The sequence below is a fragment of the Thermobia domestica genome, chromosome 10 (assembly GCF_964235325.1).
Source record: "Thermobia domestica chromosome 10, izTheDome1.hap1.1, whole genome shotgun sequence".
Lineage (NCBI taxonomy): Eukaryota > Metazoa > Arthropoda > Insecta > Zygentoma > Lepismatidae > Thermobia > Thermobia domestica.
The window spans coordinates 131,542,901-131,561,188 of record NC_137463.1 but is presented as its reverse complement, the minus strand read 5'-3'; the positions used below and the strand labels follow the sequence as shown (position 1 = coordinate 131,561,188).

The 18,288-nt window shown below is 35.2% G+C and overlaps 1 protein-coding gene across 1 annotated transcript in view; it reads left to right on the top strand.

The window, feature by feature from the left end:
* The window catches only part of LOC145661604 (phospholipid-transporting ATPase ABCA3-like), a 1,415,399-nt gene that overhangs the window by 793,940 nt on the left and 603,171 nt on the right, over positions 1–18,288 (top strand). The window contains exon 9 of the mRNA XM_081726924.1: positions 10,278–10,432. Coding sequence (XP_081583050.1) covers positions 10,278–10,432 — 155 coding nt within the window. The remainder of the gene's footprint in view (positions 1–10,277; positions 10,433–18,288) is intronic.

The window sequence follows — 18,288 nt, the reverse complement described above, 5'->3', positions numbered from 1 at the left end:
CGATACAGTATAATATCACGGTTAAATGACAGTATTAAAAATTATTCCAACCTAATCCGTGCAAGTTTAGTGTTAATCAATCAATTTGTTTTTGACAACCTAACGGTAGTAAGTTATATTCTACTGGTGATTTTATTAAGCAATATAAATTTTCTGTATCATAGAATTCAGTTAAACAAAATTCACGAATAATAAATTCATGATTTGAAATCTTAAATTCTTGTATGCCAATAATGTATTCATTAACACATGTTGAAATTTCATGTTTATATTGCAAGAAAATGGAATAATTTGTCCAACAAATTCAGTGTTCGCGCGTTTTTCTTATAAAGTTTCTACTTGAGATTTCACTATGTCTTTCTTCAAACAAATCAATAAGAATTATTTCATTAGATAAATACTGCACTGCACAATCACCAATGTTTTCAGGATTCAGTACGATTGCATTAAAGAGTAAAACACAAACTGCAATAATATGTTGTTCATTATATCATAAATATATTCACCATCCACTAGTATGACAAAATATTATGTAGCTATTTACACACTCTCTTCACATATGTTTTCTTTTTGTCTTTATTTTCAAAAATGTCATCAGTCCACTCATAAATTTCTCGTTTCTTTCTTGAAGTAGGTCAAAATAAGTCTCATAAAATATTTATTTTTTGCAACTGCTAGTTACGTGCGATTTAGCATATGTATAAAAAATTTCATCAATTTCAACATTCATTAAAATCCTCACTTCTCTTTCCTCTAGTTCTTCTCTGGACATGAAAAGGCACTCATGTCCCATTTGGTTCTCAACCCCTTCATCACATTCCGTGCAAATTAAAATTTTGTCTGCCTCCCATTCTTTAATCGATTTCATAATACACTTCACATCCACTTTATAATTAGTACAACAACAATTCAAACACGAAAACCTCGATCTTCTGGATAATAACGATGGAGGTGAGTGTGTTGTCCGTGAAAATGATTCTTCAATATCTGTTTCATCTGATGATGCATAACAAATATCTTCTTCATCCGAACATAATGATGACGACAGATATACAACTTCTACACACTGCTCTTCCTTTTCCATTGATTCTGCGCTCTCATCATCAGATGATAGATATACAACTTCTACAGAGTCCAAACTGCTAGACTTCGTCGGTTATTTCGGGGATTCAGTCTTCGATTTCTTCGCGGCAATGACGGAGAAAGCAAAGTTCCTTTATCGTCGTCAAACACTAGCTTTCGTATTGCTGCCATAGCGAAATACATTCAACGCAGTCATAACACCAAGTATTTTCGCGTTTACGTCAAAACAAAATGGCGTTCAAACAATATCAAGTTCATACAAGTCTCCCATCACATTCAAGATTATTTTCCACTCAACGTTCGCAATCAATCCTTTCTTAAGAAAAAAAAATCCTAGAATTTTAATTATGTGTACGTGCGATCAAGCAAGGTCAACATTCCATGCCAGCGGGTCTTCTCCGTTTTCCGGCACCGGGGGGCGTCCTATCTTGTGTATAATTTATTATTATCTATATGCTACTCAGTCCCTTCCACTACATCCGGATAACATTTATCGTTTTCTACTTATCTACAACATACGACTCACCCCTCCACTACATCCGGATAGCATTTATCGTTATCAACATCCGAAAAACACTGTTATTAAAAACATAGGAGGAAGTATACAGTATAACATAGTGTATACTATCACCGAAAATACACTGATAATTCACCGGAAATGACCCGGACACTTTTGTCATATACTACCTTCATGGAAATCGCACTAAATAATGTTGAAGTTCTAATACTTGGTTTAAGTTTTTAATAATTTTTATAGATTAATTTTCTTAGATGTTCTTTTCTCTCAACTCCAACGCCTTTGAAAATTTCATTATAATTAGTTTTCGGGTTTTTCATTTGTTAATGAAACCTAATGTGGAACGAAAAATCTCACCCAAGTAAACAGCAAGTTAATTGCTAGTTTTCCGCTGTCCAAAATTAGATTTTAAAGGAGATATAGAAATTACCATGTCACATAGAATCACACTACAATTATTGAGCCACTTGTGGTAAGCAGTCTTTATAGTTCGGGGTTTTCTAAGAGTTCCACGTTTTCTCTCAATTTCTTCGTTGCACTGTTTCATTCATTATTATATTCACCGTCTCCATTAGTCTCGGTACACAATTTTGGAACGTTCAACAAGTTATTTTTTCGTTTAAATTACGAAGACGATGGACCTAACAAGTCTATGGGTTGAATACTGAAACAGAAAGCAATTGATTTACAATTTAGGATTTCAATAAGTGAATAATGGCCGATATATAACAGATAGGGGTAAAGTAAGTTACGAGACTGGACTCTTGTACTGATCTTTGTACTGAAAGCTATACTACACTGAGTCAGCCCTGGCGTATTTGGAGTTTATCTTGTACAGGTAGGAATGAAAAGGGTTCCATGATGAAGACATAATTTGTCGTAGTTACGGAGGTGAAGATAAGTGTATAAACTACTGAATTAGAGGATGCTGGCATTATGTTACGTCATAGGTTAGAAGTGACGAACAAGGTGTCTGATATGTAGTGCATTCTGTTAGATAAAGTTGTTGACTCTGTCAAAGGAAAAACGTCTTCTGCTTTGAGTTTCTTAGCTATGTTTAATATTATGTCTTTGGTACCTATAACTTAGGTTAGTTATTTAGAAATTACAACTTGTGTCGTAGAGAGTTATAGATTACAAAATAATTACAACACAATAAGAGAGAAAGTATGTCTAACATCACAACAAGAAAAAGAAGTGGTTATTCCAACCTGTACACCGTACAGAAAAAAAATGGAAGTAGAAATTGTGTAGTATTATTTCTTTAGAGTAGTAGAAGTGTTGGTTTATTTACTAAGGCATGGTCGTAAACTTATCCCATTATAATATGTATGGTTTGGGATTCATCGTGTTTGTGACATAATTTTGAAATAACATGCATGCAACAAGTGGAAGTAGGAATATACAAGCAAAGACATGAATTTCCGTCTTCTTTATGTACACATTGTTGATGGTGGTGTGTGGTGAAATTATTTTGAACTCATATTCTATCTAAGATAAGAAATGTTATCTGTTGAATGTTTGATGGTGCTTAAATTGTACGAAATTGAAGTTAACTGCTGATGATTCTGATAGTGATTCTTTAGAAACGAATTCGAATCAGGAAAGGCTTATGGTTGGTGTAAAGCTAAATATGAATAATGGGGAAAACTTTTGAATTTTGTCCCTTTGCTTCAGGTTATCTTAATTCTAAAGTGGATATAAAATGTATTAAATCACTTGTGTAGCATAATGAACTAGTATTACGCAAATTGTTGGGTATTTGAATAGAAGTGAGTAGCATTGTTTGATAATGATCTTACCATGCATGCAGTATGCCGTAAAAAAAAATTATAAGGCTTTGGGTGTTGTTCTGCATGAATATTTTCAATTATGTGTAGATTTTATTCGTGCACATGGACATACACAATGTCTTGATAAAAGACTGTAAGTAGCGCTCATGGGGGTGTTGATGAAATGAGCTTAAAGATTATGTCATTAATTGAAAGGATAGTTGGATGGAATACACGTCCGTTTACGCCGTTTGCCTTACCATAGTTGTGAAGTGAACCAAAGGATCACCTCACGAACCGTTACTTTAGCCTAAGGAAAGTATCAGAAATGTCAGTCAAGACGAAACGCATAATTTCCCACCCAAATTTGCAATCTACAATAAGACCACTCAAATATCCTGTTTCTCTTCCAGTTCCAAAGCCACCAACACAGAGAACAATGCAAAATGATACAGAAGGTATTGTGAATGTACACACATTTTTGATTATGAAAATTCGATTACAACCTTCATCATCACACATTCAGCTGAAACCTCTCTCACATAGAGAACTGCATGACTAGTAAGAAATCTTATTTTTTTCAAAGAGAAGTTAGAAATACTTTGTTCTTGGCTGAAGAAAAATAACCTCTGACAGTACAGCATACATACGTCATACTGTAAACTTCAGTTTAGATTTGCCACTTACTTGTCAAGATATAGTAGTAATCTGGTATACTGTAATGACACGGATTGACTGTTGAATGCATTTGGAACTGGTCACAATCCTGTGGAGTGACGTATTTTATAGACTCATCAGAAACTAACATAAATCCTTTCTACTTTATGATAGCAATAAAACCACCCATTCCAGTCGTTTATTCTGCACAATAAAGGAAAGATATAAGAACATGGCAATGCTATTGAGAGCCGTTGAGTATGAAGAGTACAAATAGAAATACTTGAAAATCTAAATGTTGTGGGGCTTCTATAAAGAACGCAAGTTGGATACACCCATTCCATTATTCCCTGTGCCTCTGGGATACCCGAGAAGGGAATGAATTACATTGTATCAAAGTTGAGTGTGGTCGAAAATATCTTCAACCGGTGACCCAAGTGTGTTGCATTTATTTCTTCTCCTAAAAGGGTATCTTTATACCATGGATTCATCTAACGTTGAGTTCATGAAAATCTTTGTGAAAGAAATGAACAATACTTCAAAGTATGTGCAAAATTTCCAAATCCTAGTAATACGATGATAAAGAAGGAATTTTCATTGGCTCTCAAATTCGAGACTTAATGCAGGTCAGTTCCATTGAATCAGTGCTCACAAACACGGTGCTTGACTATCACTCAGGACGTTTACAACGTTTTCCTGGGAAATGTGATAACTCCAAATTACAAAGAAATTATTAACAAATGCCTGGCATATTAAGCAATGAGGAGCAACATGTCCTTGAAGATTTATTTGTCAGCATCACTTTTGAGGTTCTTTCCATCAAATCTCAGGGGTGTAATTGGTAACATGAGTTCATGTCAAGAAGCATGTTGTTTGCCATATGCTTTTAAATACAGTGGTGACGTCATTATTTCTCCACGAACTGGTACGTGATACAACAGTTCTGGGTTCATATTCGGAATCAATAGGGAATAGACCCACTTATTAAACGTAATTCATTCCGATGCAAAAGATCAATTTGTTGCACAGTGTAATTTACATAATAATATGGAAAATTTTACGCTTGTATTCCTCATTTTTAAATTATGGTTGCTTAGAACACTATTTTCCTTAGGTAGAAAATCCCTTATTTAACTTAATCTTATCCTCCGGGAATAAACACGGGATGAAAGTTTACCAAACAGTCTTCGTTAATGTAAAATGTGTTCCTATGTAGCACTTTTTCCAAGCTCACTAATATCGTATTTTACGGAATAAAAGACGCACTCCATAATTCAGGTTCGTCATATACTCGAAATTAATATAAAAATACCCAGTGTTTGATTTAAAATGCCCATAATCTTAAAAATGGCCATATATTCGATGCCGCGTGAAACCTTTATCTATCTGGTAACATTGGATTCAACTGGCAGCAGCAGTGCACCGATACGTAGAACATGAGTTACGGGAATTTACAAGGTTGCTAACACCCCCGCCCCACCACCACAAACCCAGAACCTCAGACTAGGATATAGACCATAAACTCTGCGAAAAACTGGAAACAAGGCAAATCGTAATTCCTTTAACATGCGATGACGGAACTAACCAATCCATCTGTTAGTTGACAACCCATGATGTTATGCTCGAAAACCGATGACAACATCAACCTACTTGCGACGAAACATCGTTCCCCACCAAACGTTGATTGGCTCCTTCGCCGTGCAGACTATACAAACTAATTTCAATAGAGTATAGTTCGGTTTTATAAAGTAAGAATTTTTTAGTCCGGCTTTGCAATGTAATAATAAAAATGGCAAAAAATGTTATTGTGCGTTTTTTTAAAAAAATGCTTAAAAATTAAGGTGCGTCTCATAGTCCGTAAATACGGTACCTCCTCTGAGAAGTTTCTTTCTTCTCTAGAGGATTACCAAAGTCACAACTATCCCTCTGTTTCATTCGCATTGTCACTCAAACTTGATCATATTCCTCCACATGCCATGAAAGTTAATTTTCTGTTCTTCTAAACTATTAGTAATTGCAGTGATGGAGTACTCACCTCCCGGAAAAGAGAGAATCTTGTCAGTAACATTCTATCTATTACGAAATATCGTATGTAATTTTTCTTCTTTCTTCTATTATTCAATTTCTTTTATTACTTTCATTATCACTGTTAGGACCACTATTTCCATACCTTACTTCTATTGCATTATTTGTGTTTTGATTGTATTAATGCATTATTTCGTCTAGCCTTTTTGTATTTATTCAAGTACAATGTACGCTACAAATTATTCTTCCTGTTTCTCTTAACATTTTCCTCTAATAATTCCTGCTTTATAGACTGACATGTACCCATGTACCTTTCGTTTCTTGTTTTGGCTTTCAAAATAAAAATTCTAGCTAATTTTGTAGTTCTGTATAGTAAAATTATTCTTCTTTTAATTGCATATTATATTATTTTAATATCTCTGATATCGAAGTAAATGTTTCTTTCTTCTTCTTCTTTTTCTTCTTCCTCTTCTTTCTGATGGAGGCGTTTGTCTATATCTTTCTTTTTTGAATATGATTTTTTTTTTTTTTTGCACATGACCATCAACATTTTATGTTTTCATTATTCAAGCTTACTTTTGAAGTATTCATTCATATTCTTTTATTCACTTTCTCAAATTTCTCTATACAGTATAGTAGAATGGTTCATCTTCTTCCTTTCTTTATACACTACCTTCGGTTGCTAATATCTCTAAAATTGATTAATAGTTTCTGTAGTACTTGACTTTCTTGATTTACAAATGATTGAAATCCTTTCTCCATGTTTACTTCATCAATCACATCTTGTATATTTTGTATAGGAAATAAAAATTGTGATCCTAGTATGTTCTTTAAATTACATATTAAATTGATATTAATTCATATTAAATTCATGAACTATCGCTTGAGCTGGTTAAGTTTCGTTGTCATTATCATCATTCACTAAGCTTTCTTCTATGACATTTTCTTGTTTTGTTCTTCCTTTGTTTTTTCTTTGTTTTTCTTGTTATTGTTAAAAAGGAATATGTGCACAAAAAAAAAAAAAAAGAATTGTCGGGAAATGACAAAAACTGTTTTCTTACGAGATGGTTTGGTTTATGAAAAAGAAAAATAAGAATGCCTTATATTTATAACACGTTTTAAAAAACCCATGTCCTTTTAACACAAATTGTTATATCTACATATAAAATATTAATTTCTTTAGAAAAGCTAAGATTGTTTGAATAGAGAAATGGGTGATAGGAATAAGAAAGCAGGGCGTTCCGTTTAGGCGCTTGCTCTAGCTGATATTTACTTTAGATACTCTGGAAAATCTTGATTAATGCATCACGGTTTATATGTGAACTGACGAAAAGGATTTGTGTTATTAGCATCAACAAAATACTGTTATATTTCAGAGACGGGCATCGAAATGGCATGAAATATTCGTAAAAGCGTCTTCGGTCAATATTTTCCCCGCTGTGCGAATATTGTATTGACCTTAATATTAGCTTCACTGAGACGAGATGAGACTTAATAGTTTCTGGGGTCACCGAGATGAAATATAACACTCCCGATGCCTGTTAAGTCCTACTTAAGCCAATTGTCATGGGGACCTGAGGAAGTGGAAACGACTACATGACCTTACTGTGAAATGCATAGTTTTCGGAGTCTCTGACATGAATTGAACATCCCCAACTAGTGATGGGTAAATTCCCAGGAAGATATTTTTCGGGAATATTCCCTGGGAATATTCCCGGGAAGATTCCCAAAATGGGAATTTATCTGGGAATTTATGTTCAATCGGAAAGAAAGTTGCATTCTATTACTATATTATGATTTCAAAGTTGAATTAATTTTTATATCAGAGCATATTATTACTGGTGTCCACAGAGGATTCTTTAAAATGTATACTCTGGACGGTACTATGTTACTTTATTAACCCTTTCCAGCCCAATGATGCCATTTGGAATCACAAATTTTTTATAATCATAAATCTAATATTAATTCATGCAGTTTCCCCATGTAATCATAACACTCTTCTTTCGGGTCAATTTCGTAATTTGATATCTCTACTTACTCGCGTTGAAGCAAAACAGAGGATCTATGATGTGGCATCATTGCAACAGGAAATACTGTGTACATATGTTTTTCTAACACGCAAAAAAATTCGGGCTGGAAAGGGTTAACACTTTATTATATTTAGAGTATGCATAAATGTATATTTATTTAGAATATGTTCTATCAATTAAATCTGTGTGAAAAAATTATATAGTAAATTATATAGTAACAATTTAAATTTATATGTAAGTGGATTTGCTCAACTTGACTCTATTACTGATATTAAAAACACATTAAAATTATAAATGTTATAAACCAATTAGATTGGGTAAATGCTAGAAGATACATGTGTCACCAATTTATCAACATTTGCGCATACATATTTATGTTCACAAAATTTGCAAGATACTTACTTATCTTTATATTTTAGCACGTAACATTGCCATACACGATCTTTCATTCTACCTATTTCTCGAAATTCCATTTCGTTAATTCACATGTATAAGAAGTCCGAGTACGTCTTCAGAAATTCGAGACACAGGTAGGAGACAGACCGACGTCTATTACTAATGGTGGTTCAGGGTTTATTAATAGTACTTCATCTTTATTTCTACATAATTCTAAATTACTTTACAAAATGGTTCCTTTTCATCATTCGTAAATTAGCACTTTGCTAATTTTGGCTGTTCTTTAGCATTGGGGGCCAGCTTTTGCACCTACTTTTTTGCGATATTCTATTCCGATGCGGTTGTTTTATGCTCTCATACGTTAAATTACGTTACCAACATTAAATTCAGACGGAATTGGAGAGCGAGCGTTAGCGAATGAAGGCGGGTTAGAGCCCCGCATGGCACGTTGTTTTCTGTCTTCGATACCAACAATTCACTTATTTTTCTCAAATAAATCACTTCCACTTACCTTTTCGTTTTGTATAAATCCCCTACTGCCCAAAAAAATGTGTTCGATACTTTCTTGACTACTTGAACATCGCTATCAACTCATTTCTTCCGTAAATCATCCTACTGTTTGCTAGTCCCCCCCAGTACTAAACAATTACCTTACATTTTGATGCAAATGGAAATGAAACTTAAAAAATAATATTAATTATATAAAGTACCGTCAAATACTTTTAAATTTTTTAACCTACAAATTCTTTAAAACCTAGAAGGAAATCATAAAATATTAAAATAAAGTAATTAGTCATATGGTTCTTATAATTTGGAAGATAAAGTAAAAAAATGGAAATAAATTCCTTCAGGGGAATTTATAGGCCAGGGAAAAAACCCGGGAATATTCCCATTTTTTAAATTCCTTCCCACCGGGAATATTCCCACTGCCCATCACTACTCCCAACCCGTACAAGTAGGCCTACAATTTTCACCCAATTGTTATGAGGGGTTGATGTGACGTGAAAAATGAGATGTCCAAAGTGACCAATATTAGTCTCAAATTAATAGTTTTTGGGATCACTAAGATAAATAGAAATACTCATTACGCTGTTCAAGTCCAACTCTGGCCCCCATGGTTACAGGAGCTTGGTGTGGACGTCAAAAGTAATGTTTCCAAAGTATCCTATATTAATGCAAATTCATAGTTTTCCAGACCTCGTAGCTGAATGTAACACTCGCGACGTCGTTGAAATTCAACGCCCGCTTCCTTCGTCATGAGGGTTTGGGGGACTTGAATAATAAAATTATCAAAATGATTCATATTAGTGTCAAATTTAGAGTTAACGAAGTTACTGAGATAGACAGTAAGACTCCCGGCGCAACTCAAGTTCAAGTTTAACCTTAATGATCATGAGAGTTTGTTAGTAAAGTGAATAATAATGTGTCCAGAATGACCAATATTAATTTTGAGTCAATAGGTTTCAGAATTGCTAATCTGATTGATGACACTCCTGATGACATCTGAACCCAAATTTTGGCAAACATATATACAGCAATGGAAAATCGATAGAGGTAATGGAAAATCGTTCTTTTTCGGTAATTATTTTTTCATTCATATTGAAAATGACAACGCCGAGAGCGTTACTGTTTCTATTAATTTAATTAACCTCATATTGACAGGGTAATGTCGAAGGCGTTTCTTTTCGTTATTTATGTATTTCACTGATATCGATAGGAACAACACCGAAGATCCTTCGTTGGTATTTAAGCTTTTATATATATATGACGATTTTGTTTTGTTATTTTTCTTTCTAGGTCTACATTTACCAACAGAAGGATTTATTTTTTGCAATATGTTTAACAGACTCGTTCCTGTACGAGAATTGAAATACACTCTTGGATTATGTCCACAAGAAAGCACACTCTTCTCTGATTTGACTGCTACGGAGCAACTGATAATTTTCACTATGGTAACTAGTTTCAATTTTAATGAAAAATACTAATTGTTGTAATTTTATTCGTACAACACTAAAGGTAACCTGAATAATGTTCTAATATTGTTAGAAATTTGCACTTTCTACAAAAAATTCGTTAAAAAATATAGATCGTAAAACAGTAGCTAAACCATTACTTTATTTTTATAGCAGATACCCAAATACATTAGTATAATCAACTTGACGTTATTAGTTAATGTAAGTTGTTACAAAAGATAATTAATTAATTTTATTATTTAAAAAATGCAAAATGATATATGAATATAAGGCGTGAACATTATGCATGAAAGATATTGGATACATTAATAGTATTGACGTCACACCAGGAAAAGTCCTAAAAGAAGTACTTAAGGAAATACAGCAGTCACTCCAGTAAGCAAGATTCTTTAGAAAGAATAAGATTTAAAAATTAAAAACAATAATTATAGTAATCAGAAAACACTCTCTGATCTTACTATTTAACAAGAAATAAAAGAAAAAGAAGTATTTAGCTTAACAAAGAAGAATCATAACAATGTTGGTTGTGTCGAAAATACATTAAATGCTTTCATTGATGACTGCTGTCAACTCATGCGACGCACATGTGTCCAACCTTCTGACCTTAGCGTATGCATTAGCTGCCGAACGACGTTGATAGAAATGAAATGAAATGAAATCTTTAAGTTTTACGTCTCACGTTTATGCCGGTTAGACTAAAGGAGACGGTGATGATGAGAGATGAGTGATTTGGTGGAATGAAGAAAGTGGGAGGAAACGGGAGAACTCCGAGAAAACCCACGAGCACGGTGTTTGTCCAACACAAAGTCCACATCGCGTGATCTGGGTTCGAACCAGGGACTCCAAGCACCGGAGGTGAACGCTCTACCACTGAGCCACCGCGCCCCACACGACGTTGGTAGAGTTGACTTGTAACTCGTTTGCAATGGCAATGACATTTTTCCGAGGGTCTGGGTTGCATGGTGTTGTTCAGAAATTTATCTGAACATAATTTAAGTCGATACTTGCATAGCTCATTTTGCAGTGCTGTTTTACTGGAACGAACTATATCAAAGTAATAGCGAATACACTATTATTATTATTATTATTATTATTATTATTATTATTATTATTAGTAGTAGTAGTAGTAGTAGTTGTTGTAGTAGTAGTAGTAGTAGTAGTAGTAGTAGTAGTAGTAGTAGTAGTAGTAGTAGTAGTGGTGGTGGTGGTGGTTGTTGTTTGTAGCTTGCTGTGGAAAATATAGCAGTTTGAATTCGTAAAGAAAAAGCATTCATAATTGTGTGTTCTCCATATTGCAGTCTTACAAACGAACATTGAGTAAAGCACTATTTCTTCATTGCACTATTAAAGCTTGTTTGTTCGACGTGTACAGAGTTTTTGACGTTAGGCGTGTAGACCGTAGTCCATCTATGTATCGTTTTGGTGAGGAGAGTTTCCGAGCCGATATGAAGTCAGATATTTCATTTGTACCAACTTAATACTAAAGCAAATTAATTGTTGATTCTTGTTTGGTAGACAAGTAAAGAACACTACTCAAAATATATACAAACATATTCAGAACTGATTACAAATTACGCCTTTTCAATTGAACATTTCTTGTGTTTAAGGCAGTGTCTAACGTTTTCAGCTGATATCATCAATCCCTATATAATAGCATGGTGAACTTCTTTCCAAAATATTATGAAAACTATTTGTCTTATGCAATTCAAAATTTCTCCAGATGTTAGGCTACCCCATTACTACATGTTCACTTTTTTATTTTTAATCTAGCTCTTATAGTTCATTAATATTACTTTTTACAAATAAATATGACAACGTTGGAAGCATATAAGCAGAATTTCTTTTCCTGTTCGAGGAGGTGCAGATACCTGATCAATTCACACCATTGTTCCTCAGTGATCTTCAAAAAGTTGATAGGGGAGGGAAACAAGTTACGAAATTAGATAAGATCTTTATCTAAAAATGCGGAGAATGCATATCTTCGAAGTTACGTTCGTTGACAACCTGATCACATGCTCGGAAGAACATAAGGTTGCGAGAGGCAAGACTGGCTGCTCTCAGAAATGAGACAATCTTATATATCTATGTATCTTTTAGTTGTATTTTGTAACAAGCCTTCTTGTCAAACAGCGTGCCTATTCCCTATTTTCCTATTTCAACTATTTTTGATCCTAAATCTTGATTCTTGTGTGGAGAAGAAAAGAGACATGTCAGATGAATCGCAAAACTAAAAGCATTATCATCAATATTATGCTTTCCAAAATAAGGAATATAACTAAAAAATAAAACTTTAAAAGAAATATCTGGGAAGATGAAAGAACAAATCATAGCATTTCGTGCGTGTGCATAACAGTAATAGGCATATACAAAATAAATAAATAAGTAAATACTATATTACAATATTTCTGAGGGTCTAGATCATTTGGATCCGATAGTGGTATTCCAACGACAAGCAAGTGAAATGTTTTTCATTTGATCTTGACTGAAAACTTGATTTACAGAATTATATATATATATATATATATATATATATATATATATATATATATATATATATATATATATATATATAATATGTGTGTGTGTTGTGTTATATAGTATATTTGGACTCAGTTTCCTGATCAAAGTTACGCTATATCTTATGAATCTACAATTACGTCACTTTTGAACAAAGAGATGTTTATCGTTGTTTCCCCTAAGTAGTTCATAACACTTCAAAATTTTAGGAAAAAACATCAGGCAACGTGTATTATTTCTACTCTCCTGATTCATTTAAAGAACGAAGTGCCGGTTGGTCGCAAACTAGAATTATAATTTTCAGCTGAGGAATATCAAATTTTCAATCAAATTTGATCGATACATGAACCTTGTCGCAAATTTTAATGATCACAAATCGCACTGAATCAATAAAAGTATATCCACAGAAAGCTATATTAGTCCATATGTCCATATTCGTGCATAGGCCTACTTCTATTTTGTAGTTGACCATCCATTAGAAGAGAGTTTATACTTGATCTGATGATGATTTGCGGGTGAAACATCTCAATCAAAATCTCGCGGCCTACAATTTCGCCTGGCGAATACCTGGATAACATGTAACTTATGTAACTGAGATACAGCACTGAAAAGTTTGCTGCATTATTAATATTATGAAGGATAATTTACATTTATGCTCTAATAATGATAACAAATATGTTATGGTTAGTGGCGCATTTAGGAGGCTATCGGGCTCAAGAGCTCCCCAAAATAATTTCATTATTATTTTTTTCACATTATACGTACAACACAAATGCTTCTTACTGGCTCTCAAGCCTCCCCGTCCGAAACAAGATTCTAAATACACCACTGGTTATGATAACATTTGAATCGATATTATAAGTACATCTCAACAAGCGCTTTGGCAGTTTATACTGGGTAATATTTCACTATGGCGTAAGAAAAACAAAAACTGGATATTGGTCGATATTTGTGATGCATTTAAATTTTAGCAATTCTAAACGCATGTATTTTGTATTTCTATTCGCATAATGATTGGATAAACTTCTTGTTTACGCGCATACCCACCGTTGCTAACGCACCTGCTCCCTACAGACAGACGCACCCCCGCGCAAGTCCACCAGTTCATCCCATTCTGAACGTTTGTTGGCCACGAGACCAGAAATTCATCGATTATAATCTCGAGAACCACACGAGAAGTATCTTTTTAAATTCGAGACGGTGCAAGAAATACAGCAATTATCGTCTCGTTTTCGAGACGACAAATTTCTCGAGTCCCGTTGGCAGCACTGATTCACCCAAGTTTTGATCTCAAACACTGTTTTAGTGTTACATGATTCACATGTAAAAACCTACAAATTGGTAAAATGATGATACGAAAGCAAAGAGCATTTATCTACGTTTAAAATATGCAAGTCGTTACACAATTTAAACCAATAATAAGTATGGTTTAAATGTTATTATACCACATTATTCGTGGACCAATCGTGACGAGGAACGGTTGTGATACTTCCAGATGAAATTAAAAAAAATTAGGGCATAATTTCTAAAAAAAAAAAAAAAAAAAAAAAAAAAAAAAAAAAAAAAAACATAAATTACCAAAACAGAACAATAAAATGTCAAGACAAGAGCGAAAGAAGTCTTCGAGGATCGGGACGTAACGAGACCTATTATATTTAGGAGACGAGACGAAAAAACCTTACTTCTCATCTCGTGTCATGGGGAACACTATTTGAACGAAATAGATAGATTCTTGCTTGTAGTGATTACCTGGCAGATATTGGTGGAACATTTTTTTGACATGAATAATAATCGATTTTGTGGCATATCAATCTGCAAGTGTTTAATCAATTTGGTGCTATTATTGGGGCATTAGCCAAGAACAGAACACTGTAGAATGCATTAGGTTATTATATAGAAATGAAGTGAAATCTTTGTGTTTTACGTCCCACGATTATGCCGACTAGGATAAAGGAGACGGTGATGATGAGAATGAATGAAATGGTGGAATGAAGAAAGTGGAAGAAAATGAGAAAACTCACGAACATGATGTTTATCCACCACAAGGCCCACTTGGTGCGATCTGCGATCGAACCGGGAGCACATACACACCAGAGGTGGGCATCCTAACACTGAGCCACCGCGGTCCTCGTTATTCTTTAGGGCATAGTAACTTATGTAAAACAATTTTTGAAATTCCCATGTTTTTAATCTGCACGAAAATAGATTTGATGAATACTATTTCTTCTACCCGGGTTTATTAAACTTCCAAACTATTCTATGCAAAGGTTTCGAAAGTCTAATAGAACGGCTATCTCCGTCAGTCTGTTAACAGGTATCACACCAAAAGCGGCAAGAGATATTGAGAAGTGTTTTCTGGAATCGATTTAGCGTCCTAAGAATAGGTTCTATCTCCTCAGTCAATCTTCTATATAAATCGGAAGTAATAGAGATGGACCACTTACGGGCCATAAATGAAAAATTATATTACCTAACGACAAGCGGTTTTAGGGAATTGATTCAACGTCTCTAGAAAATGTACCATCTCCAATCCTATCTCTCTATTGAAAACCGAAACTGGTAGAAATTTACTAGTATTTCCGGTTTGAATATTGATATTCATAGAGCATAAAAGATAAATGATATATCGAAAAGCAGTTCTCGGTCGTTTTCTTCTTACACATATATTAACTATTTTGCAGCTCGTTATACATCACAACAGCATAAATTCTTTTCGATCTCTGTGTAAACGTTTGTCAGTTGATGCGACAAATAAGCTAATTTACTCTCAGGTTCGTCATTTAAGACTTCACTTGAAGGGAGCAAGAGCACCACTGACATAAGACTTTTACGTTTAGTACTAGTATATTAGTAGACAATCGATTAAAGTATATGTATTGCTCAAACTCTTGGGGGGGCAATTGCCCCCTCCTGTTCCCCCTAAATGACGCCCATGTTTACTCTACACCATACAGTTCAAAACTACTTTTATAAATGAACACTTTCCTCACTTGAAAGGAACACAGATAGATTTTCTGAAATTTTCGTACGTCGCTAGCTCCAATAGGCCTCTACAGGTAACTATTCGTGGAGATGTTTATGTAGAATCAATGGAATCTTGAAAATTTATGAAGAAAAAAAACAGACTTTGCTCTTATCTGCTGTCAATCTCCATTCCATTGGTTTCTTCATCTCCGGAGACAACCCTAAGTTCGCGCACGTGACCTAGCGGGGGACAGAGAATGAAAGAAACCTACCTGCTTAGCCTCCTATCTGCTGTTCTGCGCTGTTGCAAAATGCAGCCATTATCTTACACAGCTTTTAAATGGAAGAAAATTAATTTTTAATTAGTGCGCTCTAATATTACCCTACTAAGAAAAAGTAAAAGCGAACATGCAATACAGGGTTTGTCCGGAAAGTAATAGGACTGAGTCGATTTTAAAAAATGTATTGAGCCAATCGTTACAATTCTTTAAAAACTTTCAAAATAGGCTCCTTCTGCGTCGATGCAGCGCTGCCAGCGCGATTTCCAAGCATTGAAGGCGTCATGGAAGTCATTCTCCGGAATAGCCTTGAGAGCAGCGGTGCAAGCTGCTTGGATCCCCTCTGTCGTCTCAAAATGCTTGCCTTTCATCGGGCGTTTCAGGCGAGGAAACAAAAAGAAGTCCGGGGGATCACATCTGGGCTGTAGGGCGGCTGCGGAAGCGTTGGGATGCCGGCCTTGGTCAGGTAGCTGTTCACAAGAAAGGCGGTGTGAGCCGGGGCGTTGTCGTGTTGCAGCTTCCAGTCGACTCCGATGTCTGGATGTCGGTCCCGATTGACCCTTCGTTTGAGTCTCTTGAGCACTTCCACGTAAAACTTGGCGTTGACGGTTTGTCCAGGAGGAACAAATTCATGGTGGACGATGCCTTTGATGTCAAAAAAGACAATGAGCATCGTTTTCACTTTGGATTTGCTCATTGCTCCCTTTTTTGGGCGAGGAGACGCAGGCGTGTGCCACCCGGAAGATTGCCTCTTTGTCTCGAGATCATACTCAAAGATCCATGATTCGTCATCTGTGATTACGTTATTCAAAAATTGGGGGTCATTTTCACACATGTTCAAATTTTCTTGGCACAATTCCATTCGCCGCAATTTCTGGTCGTCAGTGAGCAATTTTGGGAAAATCTTCGCGCACACCTTGCGCATGTTCAAATGCTCCGTCACAATTTCATGAACCACAGTTTTTGGTAAATTTAGCATCTGGGCAATTAAACGAATACTTAGTCGACGGTCACATTGTCGGTGTTTGTCGAAGTCGAAGGTCTTCCAGCACGGTCTGCTCTAACGAACGCTGCATTTTCGGCTTGCACCACTCACAGAAACACGTCGCGCGAAAAAGCCTGTCCTGACTCTCCGTGTGCTCGGAGACAACTGACCAGCCGCTCGCTCGTTAGCTAGGAACGCCCTCTACCGGATCCAGTCGGTGCGCGCACGCTCCGAAGTACAGTCATGGTGGAATAAAATCAGTCCTATTACTTCCCGGACAAACCCTGTATTAATACTAACAAACATTTGGACGAATTTTGAAATGTATAAAGTAAATAGTTTTCATAAAATTTTGGAAAGAAATATGCCAGGGAAATCCCAACGCATTTCGAGGGTTGGGCACAGCCTTAATAATACCGTTAATATTTTCTTTTTGTGTGTGATTAAAGTACAAAATACGTAAAAACCGTAGAAAGAGTTAAAGAGAATTCTTTCATAAAATGCACAAAAGCATGGTGAAACAAATTAATAAATATGACTAAAACTTGAATCATTAGGCGCTAATCCTTAGGTGCACAACTAAGCAATGACACATAGAGATCAAAAAGCTAACATCCGCATTAGCCTTAGTCCTATTCCTTCACTTTATGTAGGTTATATGTAAATTATCTAACTTGAATAGAATGTAATATTCTAATTTCTCCCCGATTACCACGACCTTTACGGAGACACTTATCTGTCGGATGGGGAGAATTGTGTGCTACAGTGAAATTTAGAGCTATATCGGTAGTAGTTCACTACCAGAAGGACCACTCTACCGAATTAGTCTAAATGGAGTAACCAGACGAAGAGTGTTCTGGGAGAAGGCAGCAGTTCTCCAGTAGCCAATTTGGCGGAAATCATAGTGATTGGTACGGCAACTTGGACATTTAGTCCCAGATGTGGTCAGAGTGACTTTAGCGGCTACGGTACTGCGGGGTGGAAGGCAACGGTAAACCACCGCTCTATTTTCCCTAGTTTTCTGGCAGCAAAAAAAGAACCTATGTACAATGGTCTTTCGCAAGTCAAAATATAGTTCCGGAGGTAACAAA